The sequence below is a fragment of the Eublepharis macularius genome, chromosome 12 (assembly GCF_028583425.1).
Source record: "Eublepharis macularius isolate TG4126 chromosome 12, MPM_Emac_v1.0, whole genome shotgun sequence".
Lineage (NCBI taxonomy): Eukaryota > Metazoa > Chordata > Lepidosauria > Squamata > Eublepharidae > Eublepharis > Eublepharis macularius.
Genome location: NC_072801.1, coordinates 16,684,495 through 16,708,709, shown reverse-complemented (window position 1 = coordinate 16,708,709; position 24,215 = coordinate 16,684,495). Strand labels below are relative to the sequence as shown.

The following is a 24,215-nucleotide window of genomic DNA, read 5'->3' as shown; positions in this document are numbered from 1 at the left end:
TTGCCAGCTTCAGAACGGGAAAGTCCTGAAGACTTTGGGGTGGAGCCTGGAGAGTGTGAGGTTTGGGGATAATGCCATGGAGTTCACCCTCCAAACCAGCCATTTTCTCCAGGGGAACTTAACTCAACGGCCTGGAGAGATCTCCAGTCATCACCTGGAGACTGACACCCTTATCCCTTCCCTCTCCCCTCTCTGTAGGACAGGCCACGCCGTCGCTATGGTTACGCTTCGGCCTCGGAGAACTGCCGCGCACGCGCAAACGGTAGATCCCTGGAAGGTGTCTGCGGGCACGCGTAGAGCCTCCCAGCCGAGAGAGGCGGGCTTCTCCTTTCCGCGCATGCGCAGACGCCGTTCGTGGTCCTGACAGCCGCTCCAGGGGCCGTCGTGGCGGCGGCGAATGCGCCCGTTTCCGTCGCCGGTTCCTGACGGCGCCTCCTGTCGCCATCATGGCGGCGGCTTCGTCGTCGGTGCCGCTGGAGCACGAGACCCAGATCTTCCTGGATCTTTTCCACCAGGACGGGCTGGTGATCTGCGCCCGGGGGCTGGGCATCGACCGCCTCCTGCTGCGCTTCCTGCGGCTCTATTGCGTGCCCGCCAGCTTGGTCTTGGTGCTGAACACCAGCCCCGCAGAGGAGGTGAGAAGGACGGCTCCGGGCAGGGCAGGGCAGGGCAGGGCAGCGAAGCCCCTCGGGGAGGGCGTTGCGCTGCGCTGGCATTGAGGGCTTCTGCTCTTTCTTTGCTTGCTTTGCTTCGAGACAGATGAGCCTGCCCAGGGCTGCCAAAATGGCCTCAAGCTCTCTCCGGGGGCCTGAATCAGGAATAACAATAACAATAAAAAATATTCGATTTATATACCGCCCTTCGGGACAACTTAACGCACACTCAGAGCGGTTCACAAATCATGCCATTATTATCCCCACAACAGCTCAGCCCCAGGAATCTCTTTGAATGCTGGGCTTCTCTCCACCCACCCACCCCCCACCCCACCCTGGGAAGAGAGACCCCGGAGTCCATTCCGGGCCTCCACGCTGCTTCTCATACAAAATCTCTTGTCAGTTTTGCCACTTCCTTGTAAGGTAGGCCAGTATTGAAAGCCAAGCCACTCGGTCAGCCAACAGCCAAAACGTGATAAGGATTCTTCTCATTCTTTTGTAAAGGGTTGCTAGCAATCCTGGGAGAGAAGGTGGCCGTGGTATAGCCAGATCTCAAAAGTTAGGCAGGGTCAGTACTTGGATGGGTGATGGAGAGTGGCCCCAAGTCACAGCTGATTTAAGGAGACCCCTGCCTGGGTTTTCATGGCAAGAGACTAACAGAGGTGGTTTGCCATTGCCTGCCTCTGCAACCCTGGTCATCATTGGAGATCTCCCATCTGATTACTAACCAAAGCCGACCCTGATTAGCTTCTGAGATCTGACGAGATGAGGCTCTCCTGGGCTATCCAGGTCAGGGACTTGGATGGGAGACCACCGAGAAAGACTCTGCAGAGGAAGACAGTGGCAAACCACCTCTGCTTCTCACTTGCCTTGAAAGCCCCTTGGCTGGGATTGCCGTAAGTCAGTTGTGACTTGGCTGCACTTTACACACAGATCGCAATCGCAGTCAGCTGTTTTGAACACTGGGGAAGGATTGCCGGGTTTCCTTCCATGCCTGTTTGTTCAATTTAAACATGCCTCCAAAACGGCAGTTCTCTCTGTATGGAGGAAGAGAGAAGCAGGTGGCTTGACTGTGCCTCTTCTTTCCTCCCAGGTCAGGCTGCAGTTTTGGAGGGATGTTTTAAGCCATTGAACGGGTACCGGAATAAAGGATTAAATGTCTGGGAACTCTTCAGAGGGACCACCCTGGTCTGCCGATTAGCATTTTAAAAGATTCTGATAATCAGTCTTAATTTAAACTTAAAACTAGATAGGAAGTACAGAGTCGAGACTTGATTCTGTCCCATCACTGATGCAGTCCATCGGTTCTCATATACCAACAAGTGCTGTGGAAAAAACATTCACGGCATGCGATCCAAACCCTGTTTACTTGAAAGTCAGTTTTAGACACCCTCTGGAGTTTATTCCCTAGTCAATGTGTTTAGGATCCAAACTGTTGATGATGGTTTTTATTATAGCTGTTGTACAGTCTGTCAGTCAGTCCGTTCACTACATGTTTTGGGGTGCAGTGGGTTGCAATTGTATTTATTCTGACTTGTATTCTTTGGTTTAGGAGTTCTTTATTGACCAGCTGAGGAGGTGTAATGTAGCTCATCTTCCTCGGCGCATTACAAATGAAATCCCCAGCAACAGTCGCTATGAAGTATACATGCAAGGGGGCATCGTATTTGCTACTAGCCGCATCCTTGTGGTGGATTTTCTAACAGGCAGAATTCCTTCTGATCTTATTACTGGTAAGAATCTTGTAGTAATAATCCTAGTCCCGGCCTCCCCCAGACCAGGTGCCTGATTTGGAATGCTTTCTATCTGAGAAACTGACACTTATCCTTCTATGTTAGTTCATCCATGCTGTATGCAGGATTAAGTTTCATCCTGCTTGTCTGCCAAAATGACTTACGGGCAGGGCTTTTTTTCTGGGAAAAGAGGTGGTGGAACTCAAGACCGCACAATGATGTCACTTTGGGTCAGCTGGAACAAGGGGGGAGTTTTTTAAAGTTTAAATTGCCCTCGGCGAAAATGGTCACATGGCCGGTGGCCCCGCCCTCTGATCTCCAGACAGAGGGGAGTTTAGATTGGCGGCGGGGGGCAATCTAAACTCCCCTCTGTCTAGAGATCAAGGGGCGGGGCCACCGGCCATGTGACCATTTTTAAGAGGTGCCGGAACTCCGTTCCACCGCGTTCCCGCTGAAAAAAAGCCCTGCTTACGGGAATAACTCCCCATCCCCGTGACAGCTTACGTTAAAACTCATCACAGATGTTCCAAGGTGCATTGGGTTTTGAGCTGAGTGAGTGCTTGGCTACATCTTGCCATCCTTCTGGTGCCCCCCTCCAACAATAGTTAGGAATTGGAGGGGGGAGCAGGGGGGAGGTCCAGTCGGGGGTTTCCTGGCCTCTTTCTAACTGCCCCATCCATGGCAATTGGGAACAGCATATCACCCAGAGGTGAAACGGTGCCGTTTCCCTTTAAGCACAACCTGACTTGAGTGGTAACAAAAATGTAAGTAGGCACATTGGTCAATAGCAAAACCCAGAAACGAAAAACATGTAACACCCCATGGAGCAGGGGAGCTTGACCCTACCCTGTCTCTTGTCAGCACTCACGCCTGACTGAACTCTACAGGCCTTGAAAGTGAGAGAGGAGGGAGTTACGTCAGCCTCTGGACTTCTCTCGATCTCCAGAAAAGGCTCACCAGTCTCCTTATCGGGCTGAGCCCTTCTCAGTTATAACGGCAGCCCCATCAGATTTGTGTTCCCCCAAGAGTCCCCTCCTGCTCTTAGAGGGAGAATTACCTATAGGCTGGAGCTAATTTGCAAGCGCCCAGTTGTGGATCCTGTTTCCTAACCCTATGCATTCATTAGCCTGGGGCAGGCTGAGCAGAGGACTGGTCTCCGCTTGCCTGAAGCCCCCAACCCATGAATGAGCTGTGAGGTGGCTTAAAGCTCGTGCCTCCATACACCTTTCCTCACCACCTGGCCCCCCATTACCAATCAGCTGCAAGATGGATGGAAGCTTAAAGAGGCCTGCTAGCCCTTCTGGGCTCCCGCCCTGATGCTCAGCCAAAGAGCAGGTGGGGGTTGAAGGGGCTGGTGGCTGCAGCACCAGCAGGCTTAATAATATTAATAACAACAAGAACATTCGATTTATATACTGCCCTTCAGGACAACTTAATGCCCACTCAGAGCAGTTTACAAAGTATACTATTATTATAGATGCAGAGGAGCTGACCGTGTTAGTCTGTAGTTGCAAAATAGTAAAATAGTAAAGACTCCAGTAGTACCTTTGGTTAGGTGCTACTGGACTTTTTACTATTTTGTTATTATTATGTTATTATTATCCCCACAACAATCACCCTGAGGTGGGCGGGGCTGAGAGAGCTCTGAGAGAGCTGTGACTGACCCAGGGTCACCCAGCTGGCTTCAAGTGGAGGAGTGGGGAATTAAACCCGGCTCTCCAGATTAGAGTCCTGCTGCTCTTAACTACTACACCAGACTTTGAGGCCAGAGGGCTCCAAAGGGGCACCAAGCCTGTCCTCCCATCTTCTGGCCACCAAGTAGGGGGAAGGTGGGGCCCTAATGGGGGCCTTATCAATACCCCAGCTGAGGAGTACACTCTCCCCTCCCTTTCCAGAGAAGCTGCCATGGCAGTCAGGCAGCCACTGTCCTCATCTCGTGAGACAGTTTTTATTTAAGACCCTTTAATAAATGGACAAAGGGTATTCTGTTGCATCTGACAAAGAGAGCTGTGGTTCTCGAAAGCTTATGGCTCAATAAAGTTGGTTAGTCTTAAAGGTGCCACTGGACTCTTTACTATTTTGCAACTGCAGACTAACACGGCTAACTCCTTTGGATCTAAAGGGTAGTCTGTGGCTGTTTGCTCTGAATTGTCACTAGAGGTCACTGTGACACAAGGGCCAAATGGAAAGTTTTCTTAAGGAAGTTACACAGTAATGGTAAAGCTTTGTACAGTTTCATTGCAGAGGTGCGTCCTACTTGTTCCTTTAGATGCCACACTTATTTAAAAATTCCTGCTTGGCTGGGAAGCCATATCCCTGGAGTTGCCCACTAGCCAAGCTTTTCTGGGATGGTCTTTAAAGTCAGCATTATGCCCTGAAATTTCATGTATATATTTCTATACAGGAAAATGTCCGAATATGTAAAGGTATAGTCCGAAAAAAGACATAGCTCTTGAATCCTATAGAAATGTACACTGTGCGTGACTTCATGGTGCCTTCCTTATCTTGATAGTTTCCAGGGTCCCTTTTCTGCCTTGATTTATCTACTGAGAGGCCTGTACATGTTTGCATTGAGACTCTTGTGTATCGTAGTAGGGGATGCCTGGAAGGTATTCTCAGGGGCACCCTCAGTTCACACAGCATGCTGATTGACCTCGTAAGGTTTTGTTATTCCTGTGTGAATTGTGGGTGAGCCGCACAAGGCACTGGTGCTGCCCTGGGGCTTTGCATTGCAGAGGCAAAGGATGGGCAAGCTGGTTAACCACAGAATCAACCTGTAGAGTTCACTGCCGTGAGATGGGGTGACAGCCATTGGCTGGAATGGCTCTGAAAGAGAATTAGGCCTGGTCCTGGCATGCAGCAGAAGGAGGTGGTAGAAATCGGAGCTGGTAGAATGGGATGAACCACTTCAGCTGACAGGTATGGTATTTTTTAGAAACCTTTTTCTCCCATGTTTTTTAAAAAAACCTCTGCCAAAAATTGTAGTGCAGAGGGAGAGAGGTTCTAGCCTAGCCCTTCATGTGCTGTGCTACATTTCCCTTGCAGGGAGTAAATAACGAAGGGTTTTGGAAGGATATCATCCCTCCCCTGCAATCCTGGTTCAGTCCACTCTACCACCTCAGCACTCATCCACTTCATTCGGCTGCGTGACTATGGCAGTTCATGTAGACCAGTATATGTAGGAGGAGAGGATTTTGTTCATTTTGTAAAAATTACTTCATATATTTCCTGATTGCTTGCTCCTTCAGATTTAGTTATTTGCTGACTTTATTTATAGTCCATTTTTCTCAACAACTCTCAAGATGAAAGGAGCTGGAGGAGGTGCTTTAAAATGTCAAAATAGCATCAGAAGGAACAGCTGCTGAAAGCAGAAGCCGGGGGGAAACAGCTGAATGTTTTTTAAAAACACCGGGAAAACGATCTAAAACCTGCACATAAAAAGGAGGGCATGCATTTCGTGGGATGGGGGAAGAAATCAGCAAAATGCCTGGGGAAATACAAAAAAATTCACCTGCTGCCTAAAACTAAGTGCCGGGTGTGCTTCTGCAGTGCTAAATGGAACCCCCTGGTTCAGAGGTAGCATACCTTTGAACAGGCCCGGCGCGCCCATTGAGGCTAGGGAGGCGGTGGCCTTGGGCGTGAGGGCACTGGAGAGGCGCCCGAGGGGGTGTCAGGGGCGGAGGTGCGCACAGCGGAGCTGGTGTGACTGGGCTGCTGCTGCAGCCAGCCAGCCCCGTGCCGCCGCTGCCGCCACACGCCCCAGCTGGGCACAGAAGCTGCGAGCTGCTGCTGGGGCGGCGTGCGGAGCACAGAGCAGCCTCCGCGCGCTGCCACAGCAGCAGCTCGCGGCTTCTGCACCTGTCTGGGGCACGGGGCTGGCGGCGGCGGTGGCGGCACTGGGCTGCAGCCAGCCACGCCAGCTCCACTGCACGCTCCTTTGCCCCCACACACCCCAACCAGGCGCAGAAGCCCATGGCGTGTGCGCATAAGTGGCCGCAGGCACCAGAAACTCTGGCGCCGGCCCTGCCTTTGAATACCAGTTGCTGTGACCTGACCAGCTAGGGAGGCCACTGCATTCGTGCCGCGCTCGATGGGCTTCTGGATGCCTGCAATTGTTGGGAGAAGAGGCTCAACTGATAAATCCTTGGTTTGATCCGGCAGGTCCTCTTTTAGGTTTGGACCGCATTGCAGAAAAATTCCTCTTTGTAAATAGATATTGTTCGGCATTTCCTGCCCCTTTCCCTTTCAAATTCAATTAATGTGTTTCAAATGCTGGCGATATTTTTTCACTCACACAATGTGGGAGGGAGGGAAGGAAGGAAGCACCTTGAGCCCCTTCCCCTTCTTTTTGATTCCACAGTTGAAGGAATGCTTTGATTTGCCCAGCTCTTTAACTGGTAAAACTTTTTAAACTCTTCATAACCTTGGAATATGACATGCCGTGCTGGAACTCTTTTTTTTTCTCCCGAGTCCCTGATTTTCCCTCTCGTTACCCTTTCCAGGCATCCTAGTGTACAAAGCCCACAGAATCATTGAATCTTGCCAAGAGGCCTTTATCCTGCGGCTCTATCGGCAGAAGAACAAGCAGGGTTTCGTCAAAGCCTTCTCTGACAACGCCGTTGCCTTTAACACTGGGTTTTGTCATGTGGAAAGAGTGATGAGGAATCTCTTCGTCAGGAAGCTTTACCTGTGGCCAAGGTGAGGTGTGCCTTTTGGCACTCTTAACAATTAAATTAGATCTATAGAGGATGTGCCTAATACCTATGCCAAGTACATGTACAATCTCCATGATCATAGGCAGATCAAGACGGGTAGCCGTGTTAGTCCGTCTGTAGCAGTAGAAAAGTGCAAGAGTCCAGTTGCACCTATAAGATTAACCACATTTGTGGCACGTATGAGCTTTCGTGAGTTACAGATCAGAGGCAGCGTACTTGGGACCGTCAGACGATGGGACCAAGCATGTTAGAAGACAATGGTTATGTCTCCAACATACATAATGTTAGCATTAAGTTTGTTGTGTAAACACAAGCAAACCGAAATTGATTTTTAAATTTGTTTTATTGTCCAGTGCCAAGCAATGTGCTGTTGAGACTCAGCATGAAAAGAATTTAAATAATAAAATTTTGGTTGGTTGTGCAGTCTTCGGTTCACCGGCCACCCAGACAGAGCCCAGGCAAAATCCATCCGGATTTGCTCTGTTCCGGGCCAACTGGCTGGCCCTTCTGTCGGTTTTGAAGCCACCTTCCTTCCCTCCTGGGAACTGTTTTTCATGTAGGGGAACAAAGCTAGGTTTAATTCTTTTTTAAATTGTCCAGTAAACCGAGATTGGGGGCGGGCGGGCTATCAAACAAGATTTAAGTGGCAAAGCGGCAAGTGTCATTTGATTTGGAGGTTCTGTGTGTGCTGTTTGAAGAGTGAAGATGGGGATAGCAGTGGCGCCGGTCTCCCCAGGGGCACGGTGGTGTTCTGTGCAGTCTGCTTTTGTATATATCACGCTCGGCTCGGGAAAGCATCTCTGGTGCCCATTATTTTGCTTGAGATTAGCGGGGTGTTTCAAGCTTAATGCTCAACCCCACCACGAGAGCTCCAAGTCCAGTGCTCCCGTTAGCTGGGGAAAAAATCACATATAAAGGCAGCATTGCAGGTAGTTCAGAGGCCTTGTATTGTAGTCTCTTCTGTAGAGGGTGTCGTTCTACTGCAGTCCTGCAGATCCTTTGGCAGGTAGATGCTTTATTGGCATCAAAGCCTGACAGAGGTTCTGTGACCTGCCTCGTTTCAGTTGGGTAGCCGTGTTGGTTTACAATAGACATTGTACAATGGGCATTGTTCCCACGGCTACCAGATGGAACCAGTATCGTTGAAAAACCTTTAATGTGGTCTAATACTGTACGGTCGCCCCCGAGGAAGCATCGTTTGCGAAACGAATGAAGCTAGCCATTGGTCGGGCAGAATGAATAATACCACTCCTGGAGCTTCTGCTTTGAAGAAGCTCTTTATTGACTGTGTGCAAGGAAGTTTTTTGGATCTTGGCGGCTATTATTTTGTGGTACAGACTTTTTGCATTGTGGCCGTTTGCCTCACATTGATTCTTGCCAATTGTGAATATCGGAATAGAAACCTATGCATATCGATTGTTTGTGACGTATTTTTGTATTATTTGTAGATGTGAAATCGTTGCACATTAGCACTGTAGCAAGGTGTTACTAAAATAGTTTTGTATATAGAAGAGGGGAGATTCTTTGTGGCTTTACGTACTCTCCCTTGAGTGCCTCTTAAAGACCAGCAAGCCTTTTGGGGTGTAAGCTTTTAAGAGTCAAAGCTTCCTTCATCGGATATCTGGCCAAGGGAGCTTTGACTCTTGAAAGCGTATACCCTGAAAATCTTGTTGCTCTTTAAAGCGCTAGTGAATTTGAATCTTGGGATCTGTCAAGTGCTTCTGTATCCAGCCCTCCCTCCAAGGAGCTCAGGGCTACGTACATGATTCTCCTTTCCCCTTTTCATCTTCACAATAACCTGGTGAGGTAGGATAGGCAACTGCAAACCTCGTGGCCGTGTGGAGCTGGGGTCTCCTAGATCTTACTCCAGCACTCTGACCACCACACTGCATTGCCTCCGAGTTCTATGCCTACAGCACCCAGCATTCCCAGGCGGTCTCCCATCCAAGTACTAACCAGGCCCGACCCTGCTTAGCTTCCGAGATCAGACGAGATCGGGCGTGTTCAGGGTGGTATGGCCATAAGCGAGTTCTAGGCTGTGCTTGTGATGTTACGCTGTTTTTAATATTGTTCTGCTTTTATCACTTCAAGCTGATGGAAAGGCAGCACCCTCATAGAAAAAATAAGCCCCCTTTTGCCGTTTGTTGAAAAGGAGCCTGCCCACCCCGCCCCAAGCTGTGCAAATTGATGCCCAGCATTTTAAAAGGTCTCCATAATGCTGGGGAAAGTGGAAGGCAATAGGAAAAGAGGAAGACCCAAAACGAGATGGCTTGACTCAGTAAAGGAGGCCACGTCCTCCAGTTTGCAGGTCTGTTAACGATAGGACATTCTGGAGGTCTTTCATTCCTAGGGTCGCCATAGGTCGGCGGTGACTTGACGGCACATAACACAACCATAATGCCTCCCCCCCCCCCGCCAGGTTTCACGTGGCAGTGCACTCCTTTTTAGAACAGCACAAGCCAGAAGTGGTGGAATTGCATGTGAACATGACTCCGGCCATGCGCACCATCCAGAGTTCAATCCTGGACATCCTGAACGCCTGTTTGAAAGAACTGAAGAATTGTAACCCTGCTCTGGAGGTAGAGGATCTGTCGCTGGAAAATGCAATCGGCAAGTCTTTTGACAAGGTAAATCGCACGTTACCATACTGATCCAGCCTAAGAATTTCAGTAGATTGAATCGGCAAAAGAAGTAAGAGTGAAGCACTCCTGGCTGGTTGTTAGAGAACTGTGCATGTATTTAATAGGTATTTACACCCTGCTTTTCTCTGCAGTGGGGTCCTACAGTGACTCATTGGCATCATTCTCGTCTCCTCCAGTTCTTCCTGATAACAACAACCCTGTGAGGTAGGTTAGGCTGAGAGTATGTGACTGGCCCAAGGTCACCCAGCAAGCTTCCTTGGATTATTTGGGAATTCGAACCTGGGTCTCCCAGACTCTAGTCTGCATCTTTGACCACTGGACTGTATCTTAGAAGAGGCATTCTCTTGTGTATGAAAGACAATGCCTCTGCCCTGTATTCTTGTAAGTTATTCTGGTAGTGCATTTGATTTCTTTTAAATCTATTGCCTACTAAACTGGCTGATCAGAAGTTTTGCCGTTGATTAAATGTTGTACCTGTAGCACTTGAGCCCCGGGGGGGCAGGCTGCACATGCCATTGAAATCAATTGGGGGAAAGGAGACGGCATCCATACATCCAATGGACACCCACCCAGCAAGTGAAAGGCCCACCGGGTGTGAATCTCTGAAAGAAGGCGCTAGCATACTGCAGCGCTGAGAGCTCTGGAGCAAGGCTCAGATCCCTGCTCTGACATGGAGGCTTGCTGGGTGACCTTGGGTTCTGGCGCCTGCGGCCACCCTCCTATGCCCCCAGACTGCATGATGACGTCCTCACGTGATGGTGTCATCACGCAGTAAAGCCAGGGCCATTGGCCAGCGGGTGGCAGGGGCACCGCGAGGAGGCTGCCCGTGCTCCGCACACCGCCCCGGCTGCCTGCCGTCCCTGGCCCGTGGCTGCTGCGCCTGCCTGGGGGGGGGTGGCGGCAGCACGGGGCTGGCTGGTGGCAGCAGCGCGGGCCAGGCATGCCAGCTCCGTGGTGCGTGCCTCCACCCCCGGCGCCCCCTCTGGCCCCGCGGCCGCCGCCTCAATGGTGACGCTGGGTCTGCTTGGGTCAGCCATGTGCTCTCAGCCTAAACTACCTCTCAGGGTTTGTCCTGAAGCTAGAGAGGGAAACGTGGGAGGAAGCTTGGTTTAAAAATGTACTCCTTTGTCCAGGGCTCCACCCTTTTGATCCCAAATGCATACATGCTGGATTGACAGTGAGGAAGAGGTCCTCTGTACATGCTCAGAGACAGTTGGCACATGGCTCTCGTCACGGTCGTATTGCTTCACGCCACCCAGGGCTCAATTTGGGTTTTTGCATTAGATTCTGTGGTGGAACCCTGGCTCCACTGACGCACTGGCTGGCTGATGTGCTCCCACTTTTATGTTATCCTGTTTCTTCCAATGCTGAGCTGCCTGACGCTTGGAAGGCCGTCCTCCCCACCCCATCACCGTGTTCAGTATCCTTCAGTAATTTGGTGTTCAGCTCTGCAGGCTGCGCATCTGTTTCTGGAATGATGTGATCCTGTCTGCAGTGTACTGAATGTTGTGGAGCGCGAGCCAGCCACGGTTCTCTCTGGCCGGATTCTTTTTCTCTCTTCCTGCCAGCTGCATTTTGTTTAGGAAAGGGAAGTCTGTATCCTCTTATTTTTTTTAATGAAGAACTGAGACATCTGTTATTAGTTCAGCCATGTTTTTACATAAAAGAGTGTTTTATTATCTCTCCAAGACCCTGGCAGGCTTATCGTATGCTTGTTAACAATGGAATCAACTTTATATGTTTGGCTGTTGTGCGCCAGGGCCATTACATAGTTAGCGTTGTGCTTCATAAGCATCCATCCGTCTGCATTGAAGAAACTGAGTGAGCTTCTGAAAGCCAAGAGGAGTGAATAATTCAGTGGTGTGTGTGTGTATCAAGTGTGTCAAGTGCCATCAAGTTGCAGCCAACATATAGCCACAGGCAAGAGACTAACAGAGGTGGATTGCCATAACGTGCTTTTGCACAGCAATCCTGATCTTTCTTGGTGGTTTCCCATCCAGTTACTTACAAGCAGGGCTTTTTTTCAGCTGGAACCCTGGGGAATGGAGTTCTGGAACCTCTTGAAAATGGTCACATGGCTGGTGGCCCCGCCCCCTGATCTCCAGACAGAGGGGAGTTTAGATTGCCCTCTGTGCCACTGGAGCGCCACAGAGGGCAATCTAAACTCCCCTTTGTTTTGAGATCAGGGGGCGGGGCCACCAGCCATGTGACCGTTTTCTCTGAGGGCAACCCACTGAGTTCCACCACCTCTTTTCCCAGAAAAAAAGCCCTGCTTACAAGGTCAAGATCTGACAAGACAGAGCTAGCCCGGGCTATCCCAGCAAGATAGTAAAGGGCAAGACTGAATCTTGCACGCAAAGAAATTCCAGTTTGTGTACACAAATGGGCAGACCCTGCTATCATAACCTACGTAATTATTGTCCTGTTTGGACTGTTCTGCCTAAGTACCAGGTTGTTCAGAGGGTAAAAATGTGTAGGGGGGATTAGTGGAACCAGGAGGAGAGTCTCCCCCAACACACACACACAATTAAGATTGATATTCTGATGAATAAGCAATGCTGTGTCACCCCAGAAAATTTTCACATTAGAAAACGATCTGTGGGTTGAAGGAAGAGACACACTGGAACTTGAGGGGTGTCTGATAAAGTTGATAAGGTGCAGATTCTGGAGAGATAAACTGGGCCAGTGTGGTATAGTGGTGAGACTGATAGACAAGGCCTGGGGAGGCACAGGTTCAAGTCCCTGTTTGCCACAGAGCTTGCTAGGTAGGCTGTCTTTGTCTCTCTTTCTCAACCTAACCTACCTCACAAGATTGCTGTGAAGATAAAAAGGCAGAGGAGAACTATATTGACTTATTTTTAGGTAAAGTAAATGCAGTCTCTGCTCTTTCTTCATAACTATCTGCTCTTTCTTCGTAACTATATGTGTCTCTGAGTTACTTGGAGGAGGGGCAAGAGAAAAATGTAATCAGGACTTTTTTTTCTGGGAAAAGAGGTGGTGGAACTCAGTGGGTTGCCAGCACAGGGGGCAACTCTTGGCGGGAGGTGGTGCCCCTGATTCCACATGTGTGTGTGCAAAGTGCACGAATGCTCCCAAGGCCAATGATGTCACTTTGGGCTAGCTGGAAAAAGGGGGGAGTTGTTTAAAGTTTAAATCACCCTCGGCAAAAATGGCCACATGGCTGGTGGCCCCACCCCCTGATCTCCAGACAGAGGGGAGTTGAGATTGCCCTCCGCGTGGAGGGCAATCTCAACTCCCCTCTGTCTGGAGATCAGGGGGCGGGGCCACCAGCCATGTGACCATTTTCAAGAGGTTCCGGAACTCCGTTCCACTGTGTTCCAGCTGAAAAAACCTGAATATAATAATGAATAAAACTAACTTCTGCACACAAGACATAATTATGCTGCTGTCAGGCATGGTGGTTTAGGTCATTTTAAAAGCAGTTTAAGCAAATGTATGGCACACAACACCACCTTATTTTTGTATTAGAATGCCCAAGAAAGTTTAGGGAGTTAAAGGGAGCTCTTTATAGATTAGGGGTACCTGATCATTTGACCTCTCCTCTGCATTTTTTTTCCGATTCTTCAGCAGTCAAAGTTTGTTGTGGCTTATTGGAGGAAGGGTAGCTGACAAATATGATGGGTGATGTTCAGAATATTTGCTTACATTCATGAGGACTAGAAATGTGTCTTTTAAAAAAAGATGCAGAATGCGAGATTCAAGTTTTAAACATGGCAGAGATCGAGCAGCCTCCCATTTTCAAGTTCTGATCAGCAGTGTATTCTAAAGATTTCTGTTTTTTCCCTATGTTTAGACTATTCGTCACTATCTAGACCCTCTTTGGCACCAGCTTGGAGCGAAGACCAAATCATTGGTCCAGGATTTGAAGATTCTTCGGACTTTGCTGCAGTATTTAACTCAGTATGACTGCATCACGTTTCTGAACCTTTTGGAATCCTTGAGAGCCTCAGAAAAAGCCTTCGGTCAGAATTCAGGTAGGAGCGGTACAGCATTTTTCTTCCTTTTACAAGTTAGAGCAGAACCACAAGTGACAAAAGGCAAAGATTGGACACTTGTCTGCTTCCCTCAAGTTTTGATGGGAAATGTAGGCATCCTGGTCTCGCAGCTTGGCTCTCTGACTGCCGTCCAATGGACTTTTCAACTGTCACTTGTCCAACATTCCGCCAAGCTGCCTACATTTCCCGCCAAAACTTGAGGGAAGCAGACAAGTGTCCAACCTGTGCCTTTTGTCACTTGTAGTTACGCTCTTAGTCTGTAAGGCCATAATGCATTTTAAAAGGCACACACACACACATGCTATAAATGTTCCCGAGCAAGCATTTTCAGCCTGCCATAAGGCTGTAGGATTTACTGACAGTTAATATATTCAGCCGCCCACTGAACTTCTGTCACTTGAAAATAGGCCACATTCACGTTAGAAACTCGACTTTTGTTTCTTCGTCTAAAAAAGTCAATAATTACATAACTTAGCAAGATGGAGGCATGGCAAAGGAGGCAGTGCTACCTGAGATTCCCCTCCGAGGCGTGGTTCATGAGGGGCCCTGCATGGTCTAATGGTTAGAGAATTAGCCTAGCATCCAGAGACCACAGATGTAATCCCCATTTGCTTTCAGCCTTACTGGGTGATCTCAGGTCAGTCGCAAGCAGGGCTTTTTTTTCAGCTGGAATGCGGTGGAACGGAGTTCCGGCACCTCCTGAAAATGGTCACATGGCTGGTGGCCCCGCCCCCTGATCTCCAGACAGAGGGGAGTTGAGATTGCCCTCCGCGCCACTTGCGCTGAGGACAATCTAAACTCCCCTCTTGTCTGGAGATCAGGGGGCGGGGCCACCAGCCATGTGACTATTTTTGTTGAGGGTGATTTAAACTTTAAAAAACTCCTCCCTTGTTTCAGCTGATCCAAAGTGACGTCATTGTGTGGTCCTGAGTTCCACTACTGAATTCCACCACCTCTTTTTCCTGAAAAAAAGCCCTGGTCGCAAGTATTCTCAGCCTGGCCCGTGGTGGGTTTTGGAGATGAAAGAGAAGCTGTTGGCCTAAGCAACTTGGCAGAAGGGGGGAATGAAAATGAGGGGTGCAGTGAGCTTCATGTTTATTGTCCTTTCTTAGTCTCCCCTTCTGAGTCTTAAAAAAAACCTTATTAAACAAAGTCCCGAACGTATTTAACAGTGAAATTCTAAACAAAATTACTGCAGTCTAAGCTCATTGATTTCCATAGGCTTAGACTGGAGTAACTCTGTTTAGGATTTCACTGTAAGTCTGTTTAACCTCTTATATGTTCATTATTTTCTCTGTCTGGTTCCAGTCATCAATAAATGGTTGCTGGTACTGAATAAGTAACACCAATTAATATCCTTTCGTTCTGCCATAAATATTTGTACATGCTAAATTTATTCATTAACATTAGGTACGAGATTTTTCTCAACTGATCCTGAGTACAAGGTCGTGTTTTGGTTTTCCACATTTGAGGAATTATATGTAGCATCTTTTTTTTTTTAATGCTAGAGGCTTATCAAACGGAAGCCAAACTTCCTCTGTGGTGACCTTTCTTCTTTGGGAACCCATGTCTCCTTTCGGAAACTGGGTGGGACTTTGCATTTTGGAGCAGTCTGCCTATTGTGCGGTGTCTGGTGTGGATTCAGTGGACGGGACTAGAATTCAAAGCCATAAGGGACAGATGGCAGGAAGTGCTGCTTGACTTGACATTATTAACCTGTGGAACTCACTGCCATAGGATGTGATGAAACTTAGATGGCTGTCTCCTAAGACTGAGCACCGTGGCTCCAAAGCACAGTTAGAAAGGGGGTGAATGCTGTGAAGCCTGATATTTGCGTTGTCTAATAATATTTTCACCTCTCTGTCTCCTAGGCTGGCTTTTTCTTGATTCCAGTACTTCCATGTTTCTGAACGCTCGGGCTCGAGTTTATCACCTTACAGATAACAAGGAAAATAAGAAAAGAAAAGCTGCTGGAAAAACAGATGTTGAGGAAGAAAAAGGTAAACAGACTTCTTCTCAACAGAAGGTGGTAAAAAAAGATGGTTATCCCAAAGGTCCCACTTTGACATGTTGCCAGATCTTGCTTGGACCATCGTGAACATATTATGCCCTCCCTCTTTCTCTCTCATGCTCCAGTTCCAGCTGTCGGTTTTTGGCACTGGACTGTCGAGTGGAGTGTTGTGGAGTGTTGTGATATCCAACTGGAAAACTCTGGTTTCCCCAAATCATAATTTGTCTCCAAACCAGAACTGGAAACGATGATCTTGTGTTGGTTTCTATATCTAGTGCAGCCTACCCTGCCCCAAGAAGCTTAGAGCAGTGTCCCTGACTCTTCCTTCTCTGTTTTATCTTTACAACAGCCCTGCAAGGTAGGTTAGGCTGAGTGTGTGATATTGACCCAAGGTCACTCAATGAGGTTAATAGCTTTCTGGGGATTTGAACCAGGCATGCTAACAATAAGACTGCATTGCTTTCCACCTGTAGCGTGCAGCTAAATTACCCACTAAGGATGGTCCAGTGACTATAAGGGTCCCTTCACATAGCTTAAATCTCCAGAGATACTCGCGTTCGTAATTTGACAGAAGCAGACATTGTTTCACTTTGCTCTTTTCAACTCTGCGTCATTTGGAATGCCAAGATTGTAGCCTGCTTCCCCTAAAACGTCTAAGGCTGCCCATTATGCAAGGCTGTATGCAAAAATTGACACCCCGCCCCACCCCGTTATGTTTCAGGGCAGAAAAGGGTATTGATCTTGGAAAGCAATCCGAAGTGGGAGGCCCTGAGAGAGGTGCTCAAGGAGATTGAGACGGAGAATGCCAGCAGTGAAGCTCTTGGTGGGCCAGGTGAGGAAAGGGGAGGCGGGCGTAGAAGTGTTTGGCCATTGAATTTGCCGAGGGGCCGTTGTGGAGAGGTGGTGGGGAGCACTAATAGGCGCATTGCCTCCACCAGTTTCTCTTGGAGGCCAATGGATATTTTAGTGCTTAAAAAAATGAGCATATAATATAATATATAATTATATCATAATATAACTATATAATATAATATACAAGTATATATATATACTTTTATTATATATTATAAAGCATATAATATAATACAAGTATATATACACTTATCATATCATATCATATCATATATCATATCATATATATTATATTAAAGGTAGTCCCCTGTGCAAGCACCGAGTCATTACTGACCCATGGGGGGGACGTCGCATCACAACGTTTTCTTGGCAGACTTTTTCCGGGGTGGTTTGCCATTGCCTTCCCCAGTCATCTACACTTTACCCCCAGGAAACTGGGTACTCATTTTACTGACCTCAGAAAGATGTAAGGCTGAGTCAGCCTTGAGCTGGCTACCTGAACCCGGCTTCCGCCAGGATCGAACTCAGGTCATGAGCAGAGCTTGGGCTGCAGTACTGTCGCTTACCACTTTGCGCCATGGGGCTCGTATTATATTATATTATATTATATTATATTATATTATATTATATTATATTATATTATATTATATTATATTATATTATATTATATTATATTATATTATATTATATTATATTATATAGTTTTCTTAACTGCTCACAGCAGTTCACCTAATTATCTCAGAAATTCTCCTGCTAGCCCTGTCACGTCAGAGAGTGGTCGTATTCTTTTCTAGGCTTGGGCAGAGGGGAGGGAGGGGAGTTCACAGCTGGGCAGAGATTTGGAGTTGCCTGACCCATCTCTTAACCTGAGAACCGGCACCCTCTGCAGGGAGTTTTGTTTCCTTTTTACATGAATATTGTTCGTCTGGATTGTGCTTTTTGCGTCCTGGCAGGCTTGAGGAAACTTGCTGTATAAGGGTAATTGTGCTCTCTATGGCAGAAACAGCCAATGTGTATATTCTTGGGAAGAGACAGTATTCCAGGAGCCAGGAGCGCACTATGCTTTCATGAGCAGCCATAGTAAAGTCAAGGAGTTAGGAGTTTTTGCTTCCTCACAAAAATGCTCTCTCTCAAGGAGGACCACCAGTGAAGTTTACTGGAAATAGAATACATAATTAACATGTGGAACTCACCTCCTTGGGATATAGTGACGACCACTAACTTAGATGTCTTTAGAAGAGGATTAGGCCGTTCATGGAGGACCAGCCTGTCAGTGGCTGTTAGCCGTGAAGGCTAAGTGGCATCTCCATATTCAGAAGCATGCTACCTCTGAGTGCCAGTTGCTGGGATGGGGGACAGCAGCAAGCCTAAAAGTTTTTTCAGGAGGTGGGTCCCGAGTGTGGCATGCCAGCTGCCCCACTGGTTTGCATGAAGGGCAGGGGATCCCGTCCATAATTTCTGCTGGCAGAAGGTACTTCCATTAGATGAACTGAACTTCTCTGCTGTCCTTCTCCTGCTGCACCCCACTGACCTCGCCAATACGCTGCTTTGGAGGGGGGAGGCAGGGGAAACTCTAAGCTCCTCATGGGGTGGAGTTCTGCAGCAGGAACAGGGAAGAAGCAAACTCACCCCCTCCCCTTTCTAGGGTGAATTATCAGCAGGATCCAACCCTATATGACCCACCAAGAAAATTGGAACCGTGCCTGGGGGCTGGACCTGGTCTGTCTTTCTCAATTTGAACAGTTAGGTTTAAGAGACAAGGAGAAATGGACTCCCCCCCCCCAAATAATTTCTTCCTGTATTTCTTGGGATGGGGTATCCACTAAACTTTTGCCATCCTGTAAGACAGAGCGACTGTTTCCGACCCGCAGGACGAACGCTTATCTGTGCAGGGGATGACCGAACATGTGCTCAGCTGAAGGAGTTTATCACTGTTGGGGCCAGTGCTTTTTTAATGAGACTCTACCACAAAACCTTTGGGAAGGACAAGGAAGCTGGTGAGGTATTCCTGAAGGAACGGAAGGCAGCCGAGTGCCAGGATGAGGGTGGTAGAGAACCTTGGCCGAAAAAAGCCAAAAAGAAATCCTCAAAGCCAAAGAAAAGCCAAAGGAAGCGAGAGTTGACTCTCACACAGATGATGGGCAAGTGCGAGCAGGATACTATGGGGGAACGAGACTCCTACGAAGAAGTCAGCAGCGGCCAAGAGAGTGGTGGGGAAGTCAGACCTGAAGACTTTGTGCTGGACCTGCCTTCAGAATCCTGTTACGGGATCTTAAAGGAGCCGTTGACCGTAATCCATCCCTTGAATGGCTGTAGTGACCCCTATGCTCTCACGCGGGTCTTGCACGAGGTGGATCCCCGGTACGTCGTCTTGTATGATGCAGAGCTGACTTTTGTCCGCCAGCTAGAGATTTACAAGGCCAGCAGACCTGGGAAACCTTTGAGGTACGTTGCGCTGGTCGGACACCTCCCCCCTCTTCCAAAAAACGGGATTATTCTAATCCCATTGTTTAGAATCTGCACTAAAAGAATAGCAGATATCTTCCATTCCTCACCCCTTCTTCTGCTAAAGTGGCCTATGGAAATTAAGGAAAACTAAAATTCAGGTATTTCTCTGCATGCCTTTTTCTTCCGAGTCTAGCTGCGGGATAAGGACAGGGAGGGAAAGAAGTGTTTAGCACTGGAAATCAGGTTCATCCGTCTTCCGAACATGCTAAGTTGCCTTAGAAAGATTTAGTAAACCAATGATCTGAAACCACGGTTGGTACCATCCCCTCTGACTGGCAGGTATTTTGCATCCCCTGTTATATGATCCTCTGTTATATCCTCTGTTCTAGGATCGCGTTAGTGGGAGATACCAGGGGTTGAACCTGGGGTTTTCTGCATGCCAAGTGGACTCTCTGACACTGAGCCACAGCTCAGTCCCCATTTTCTTTGTTCTGTGTAGTAATGTACATCGATTAATTAATAAGTTTTGCCTTCCCCCCCACACTCCAGCTGCAATCGTATGCATACTTAGCTGCAAATAATTTCCTTGAATTTAAATAGGGAATGTAATTTCTGAGCACCCACGTTTCAGATCAGTTGTCCCTAATGTTTGCTAAATTACTTTTTGTGAAAACTGCTGGAATTTAAATCCATGCTGTCGAGTTTACCAAAAATAGCAGTTTGCTATTATTTTGCGGAGTCTGCATTCTTCCATGTTGTGAGACATCTTTGAGTCTTTTATTGCAGAGTTTACTTCCTTATATATGGAGGGTCCACAGAAGAACAGCGCTATCTGACCACGCTAAGGAAGGAAAAAGAAGCATTCGAAAAACTCATTCGGTGGGTAACATGCAGGTTGCATGCCAGCATCGCATACAATTAGCCTTGTTTATTTTTGTAGGATATCTTCATGTGCCATCAAACAGAGAGACTGCACTGCCCATTCACTGCTGAAGAATTTGTGATTCTGGTTAAAGATTCAGAAAAGCTATGAAAGCTCTTTGGGTGCATTTTTGTTGCTATGCAGCTTCCTGGGCTTCCCCCTCCTCCCTGCGTAACCAAGGAAGCAGATTATATAAAGATCTGAGTGCTGTGTGAGATGGTCATAGAATTATATAATAATTGTTAAAAGTAACATTTCCACAAAGGATAGGGTAGCTGATCTTCAGACTCTTTATCCGGGTGTCATCATCATCGTCAGTGTATTATTACGATCCAAGGTCAGAATTCAGATCAGCGTATATAATTATATATAACAAGTGCATTCATTCTAAATTTAAACATATCTAAGGATTAAATACATCTGTGTACTAAAATCTGGGTGTCTGCTTATGACAGAACCATAGGTGACAAGCCAGCATTATCCAGATAAAAATGAATTCACTCAAGCTCCAAGCACATGAAAATCCAGAGGTATTTAGATGTCTAATAATCCCTTCCTCCAGCACACAGACATGAATGGCTATCAAGCCACTGACACATTTTTCAACAGTTTTTTTCCCCCAGTTTTTCCATCTGCATTCAGGAGGTCCGTGGCTTAGTGGTAGAATACATGTTTTGCTTGTGAAAGATGCCCCCGTTCATTTCACAGCTTATCCATAGATAGGATTTCAGGTAGTAAATGTGGGCAAATGTTATGGCTGTAAAGTCACTAAACGCACTGAAATCACTGCTGTGGGATGAAACAATAGCTGGAAAAGGGCTCTGGAGACATTCACGGAGTACAGCTCTATCGGCATCTATTAAGCCTCCACGGCTCAACTGAGACCTCCATTCTCAGAGGCAGAGGGGAAGTAAGATGCTGGACTGGATGAACTTTGGTCTGATCCGGCTGGCCTGTTCTTAGGAGGTTCAATTGATGGATGTGCTTGGTTGCTTTAATTTGTACCAGTCATCCAGTTACTCTTGGTGCAGAGTTGTGTGTGCATGCCTGTGCATTTTGTTACATTGGCATGGGGTACACGCAGCCTTTTGTATGACTCCGCAGCGAAGGTGAGATTGCTCTCTCTTTCTCTACTGTAGCATCAGACGGGCTCAGGGCTGAAACGTTAACCGCGGGAAGCTGCCCTTAAAGCGTTCCCATTTATGCCATTTCAGAGAGAAGGCCAGCATGGTCATCCCTGAAGAACGAGAAGGAAGAGATGAGACCAATTTGGATCTAGTCAGGGATGCTACTCCGGCTGCTGTTTCCACCGATACACGTAAAGCAGGTAAGGGGCTGCATCAAAGAAAATTTTAGATTCCCTTGCCTCGGTTGACGGAAAGAGTGGGCAGGATCCAGCCAATTTCCCCACTTAATCTGGTCCAATTCTCCTCCTTACTAGTCCCTCTTTCCCATGTGGCTTTTATCCATGCAAAGGCAGTGAATCTCCAGCGGAGCCTTTTGCAATGGTCACCGGGAGGGGGGTGGTCCTCTCTTCCCTATTGCGCCAGAGGAACAGCTGGTTCCATCCCACTCAGGATCAATGGCAGCTTTTCCTTGTAAGAAGTCATGCGTATCCCGCGGAAGTCGTTCACAGCTCGGGTGGAATGAAGCCGCGCTTCCAAACATTCCCACTTCGATAGAGTGATTGATGGGACCTAAGATCGAAAAGGCTGAGAACCGCTGGTGCACAGACCAGTCTGTATCTGAAGCTGCCTTGTGCCAAGCCTGACCATCAGAAATGCCAAAGGAATGTAGAGTCACAGTTCGTAACTAGGAATCTGGGTGCTGTTAGGACACTCCCTCTTCCTTTCAACCTTGCCCTACCTCGCAGGCTTCTTGTGAGGATAAATGGAGGAGCAGAGAACTGTCTGTGCTCGGCCACTGTAACATAATCTGTGGGGGTTTGCTCACGAAGACCATTCAGAAGCTTCACCTAGCACCAAATTCCCTTGTTTTCATTCTTATCCTTCCTCCAAGGAGCTCGCGGGGGTCATATACATGGTTCTCTCTATGAGGTCAGTTAGGCCAGTAGAGAATGACCGGCCCATAGTGAGGGTTTCATGGATTTGGAGCCAAGCACTTTGACTCGCTATACTTTGCTAGCTCAAAATGCAGCCAGAGTTCCTCTGAGGAGGAGGGCAGAAACTTACTACCGTAGGTCCATCTGACTTGGTTGCTGCTCTAAATGACAGCAGCCCGGCAGGGTTTCGGGACCCTTGTGAGACCCTTTCACTAGGGAAGCCAGGGGTTGGAGCCATTGCATTGAAAACCATTGCCCTGCCTCTGAGACATGGACCCTCCCCGCAAAGAGCCGTGGGTTCTGCATAGCAGTAGCTCTGCTTGCATCGTGATAAGCCTTCACTAACGTGGCAGTGGTTTTTTTCTGTCAGGTGGCCAGGATCAGAAGAGCGTCCAGCATAGCATCGTGGTGGACATGCGTGAATTCCGCAGTGAGCTTCCCTCTTTGATCCATCGCCGGGGCATCGACATTGACCCCGTGACCTTGGAAGTCGGCGACTACATCCTCACACCTGACATTTGCGTTGAGCGCAAGAGCATCAGTGATTTGATTGGTTCCCTCAATAATGGGAGGCTTTATGGCCAGTGCGTCTCCATGTGCCGCTATTATAAGCGCCCCGTCCTCCTCATCGAGTTCGACCCCAGTAAATCCTTCTCTCTCGCCCCGCGGGCTTCCCTCCGCCAAGAGATCTCCAGCAGTGACGTCACTTCCAAACTTGTCCTGCTGACCCTTCACTTCCCCCGGCTCCGGCTCCTCTGGTGCCCTTCTCCTTATGCCACCGCAGAACTGTTTGAGGAGCTGAAACAGAACCGGCCCCAGCCTGACTCATTGACGGCAGCGGCTATTACAGCGGATTCAGAAAGCATCCCCGAGTCAGACAAATACAGCCCAGGCCCCCAAGACTTCTTGCTAAAAATGCCAGGGGTGAATGCCAAAAACTGCCAGGCGATACTGAACCACATCAACAGCCTGGCGGAACTCATGACGCTCTCTCAGGACAAATTGGCAGAACTGCTGGGCAACACTAACAGTGCCAAGCAGCTGTATGAATTCATTCATTTGCCATACACAGAAGCTGTTTCTCAAGGGAAAGCCAAGAGGTGATGAAGAGCGTTGAGGCCCCCTGGTGAATCTAATGTCAGAGTGCCTTTAATAACTGCTTCTAGTATCTTTGGGCTGATCTGAGTATTCAGGGGGGGAAACCCTGATACGCTGCAGTCCTCTTGGACAGCTTCAGAATGCAGGTGAAGGTAGATCATGTTTGAATGCAGTCTATGACCAAGACTCCCTGTGTGTAGAAAGGTAGCATGTATAGCATAACGTTTGTCTTGATGTTAGCTTTCTCCATGCAGGGATTTTTTAAAAAAAATTGCAGGGGGAACATTTCAGACCCAGCTCTCCTTCCTTCCTGCATTTTAGAATATTACATTCCAGTTGGCCCTTGGACTACATCTTTTTTTCATCGCTTGACAATTGGCTCCCAATGGTGCGTTGTTCTGGGGCGCTTTGGTTGGCATGGGTGGCCAGAAACTTTCAAAGAAGTGTCCAACACGTATTTACTAATTGAAAAGAATAGATAAGAAATGCTGCACGTCACTTGTGCATGGTGTTCAGAAACAAAATTATCACATCATGCTCATGGACTGGATCCTTGACATTCCACCTGCCCCTGGAGACTCGGGTCACAGGAATTGTGTGGGGTGAAGTTATCCTCTTTGGGGACTGGGCTGTAATTTCCGTGCTTTTGTAATTGTCTGCTTATACCACATGTCCAATTTTCATGAATTTTCTTTACACCTACCATCCAAGGTAGGCCAGATGAAATATCTATGAATAAATAAATTGCTGGTACTCTTTGTCACCCAGAATGCAGATTTTTGTCTTACCTTCCAAATTTTATTTTGCAGAATGGACATTTTCTCCCTACCTCTTCAGTTTTTCCTTGCAATTACATAATAGGCCAAGTGCTGCATTGAACCTTAAAATTAACAGCTATATCAGAGTACCTTAATTTGAACTAAGGGAGCGGGCAGAAGCGACAGAGACTGAACTTGCCACTTCTGGCTTTCAGTTCTCGGGTGGAATTTGGCTACCTGGAGCCAAACTTTTCTTTCGAGAGGATGGGGCACAATCCCCTGGTAGAAATCTTGTTGAGAGCTTT

General features: G+C 47.9%; 1 protein-coding gene and 1 non-coding gene across 2 annotated transcripts; one reads left to right on the top strand and one right to left on the bottom strand.

The window, feature by feature from the left end:
* Positions 1–387: 387 nt before the first annotated feature.
* On the top strand, positions 388–23,912 carry ERCC4 (ERCC excision repair 4, endonuclease catalytic subunit). The gene is made up of 11 exons (XM_054995569.1): positions 388–635; positions 2,206–2,386; positions 6,889–7,084; positions 9,521–9,728; positions 13,558–13,738; positions 15,631–15,759; positions 16,492–16,602; positions 18,494–19,067; positions 19,857–19,949; positions 21,207–21,319; positions 22,425–23,912. The coding sequence occupies exons 1-11, from the start codon at positions 447–449 to the stop codon at positions 23,156–23,158; spliced, it is 2,709 nt and encodes a 902-aa protein (XP_054851544.1). The 5' UTR covers positions 388–446; the 3' UTR covers positions 23,159–23,912.
* On the bottom strand, positions 9,009–9,127 carry LOC129340742 (5S ribosomal RNA). The gene has a single exon (XR_008598049.1). It is a non-coding gene; the product is annotated as a 5S ribosomal RNA (ribosomal RNA).
* Positions 23,913–24,215: the final 303 nt, after the last annotated feature.

What these genes read in the sequence shown, in the direction of transcription:
- ERCC4 (XM_054995569.1), top strand. Translation starts at nt 447, where the DNA reads ATGGCGGCGGCTTCGTCGTCGGTGCCGCTGGAGCACGAGACCCAGATC. An exon ending in ACACCAGCCCCGCAGAGGAG is followed by an intron (nt 636 to 2,205) that starts GTGAGAAGGACG and finishes TCTTTGGTTTAG; the next exon opens with GAGTTCTTTATTGACCAGCT. An exon ending in TCGGCAAGTCTTTTGACAAG is followed by an intron (nt 9,729 to 13,557) that starts GTAAATCGCACG and finishes CCCTATGTTTAG; the next exon opens with ACTATTCGTCACTATCTAGA.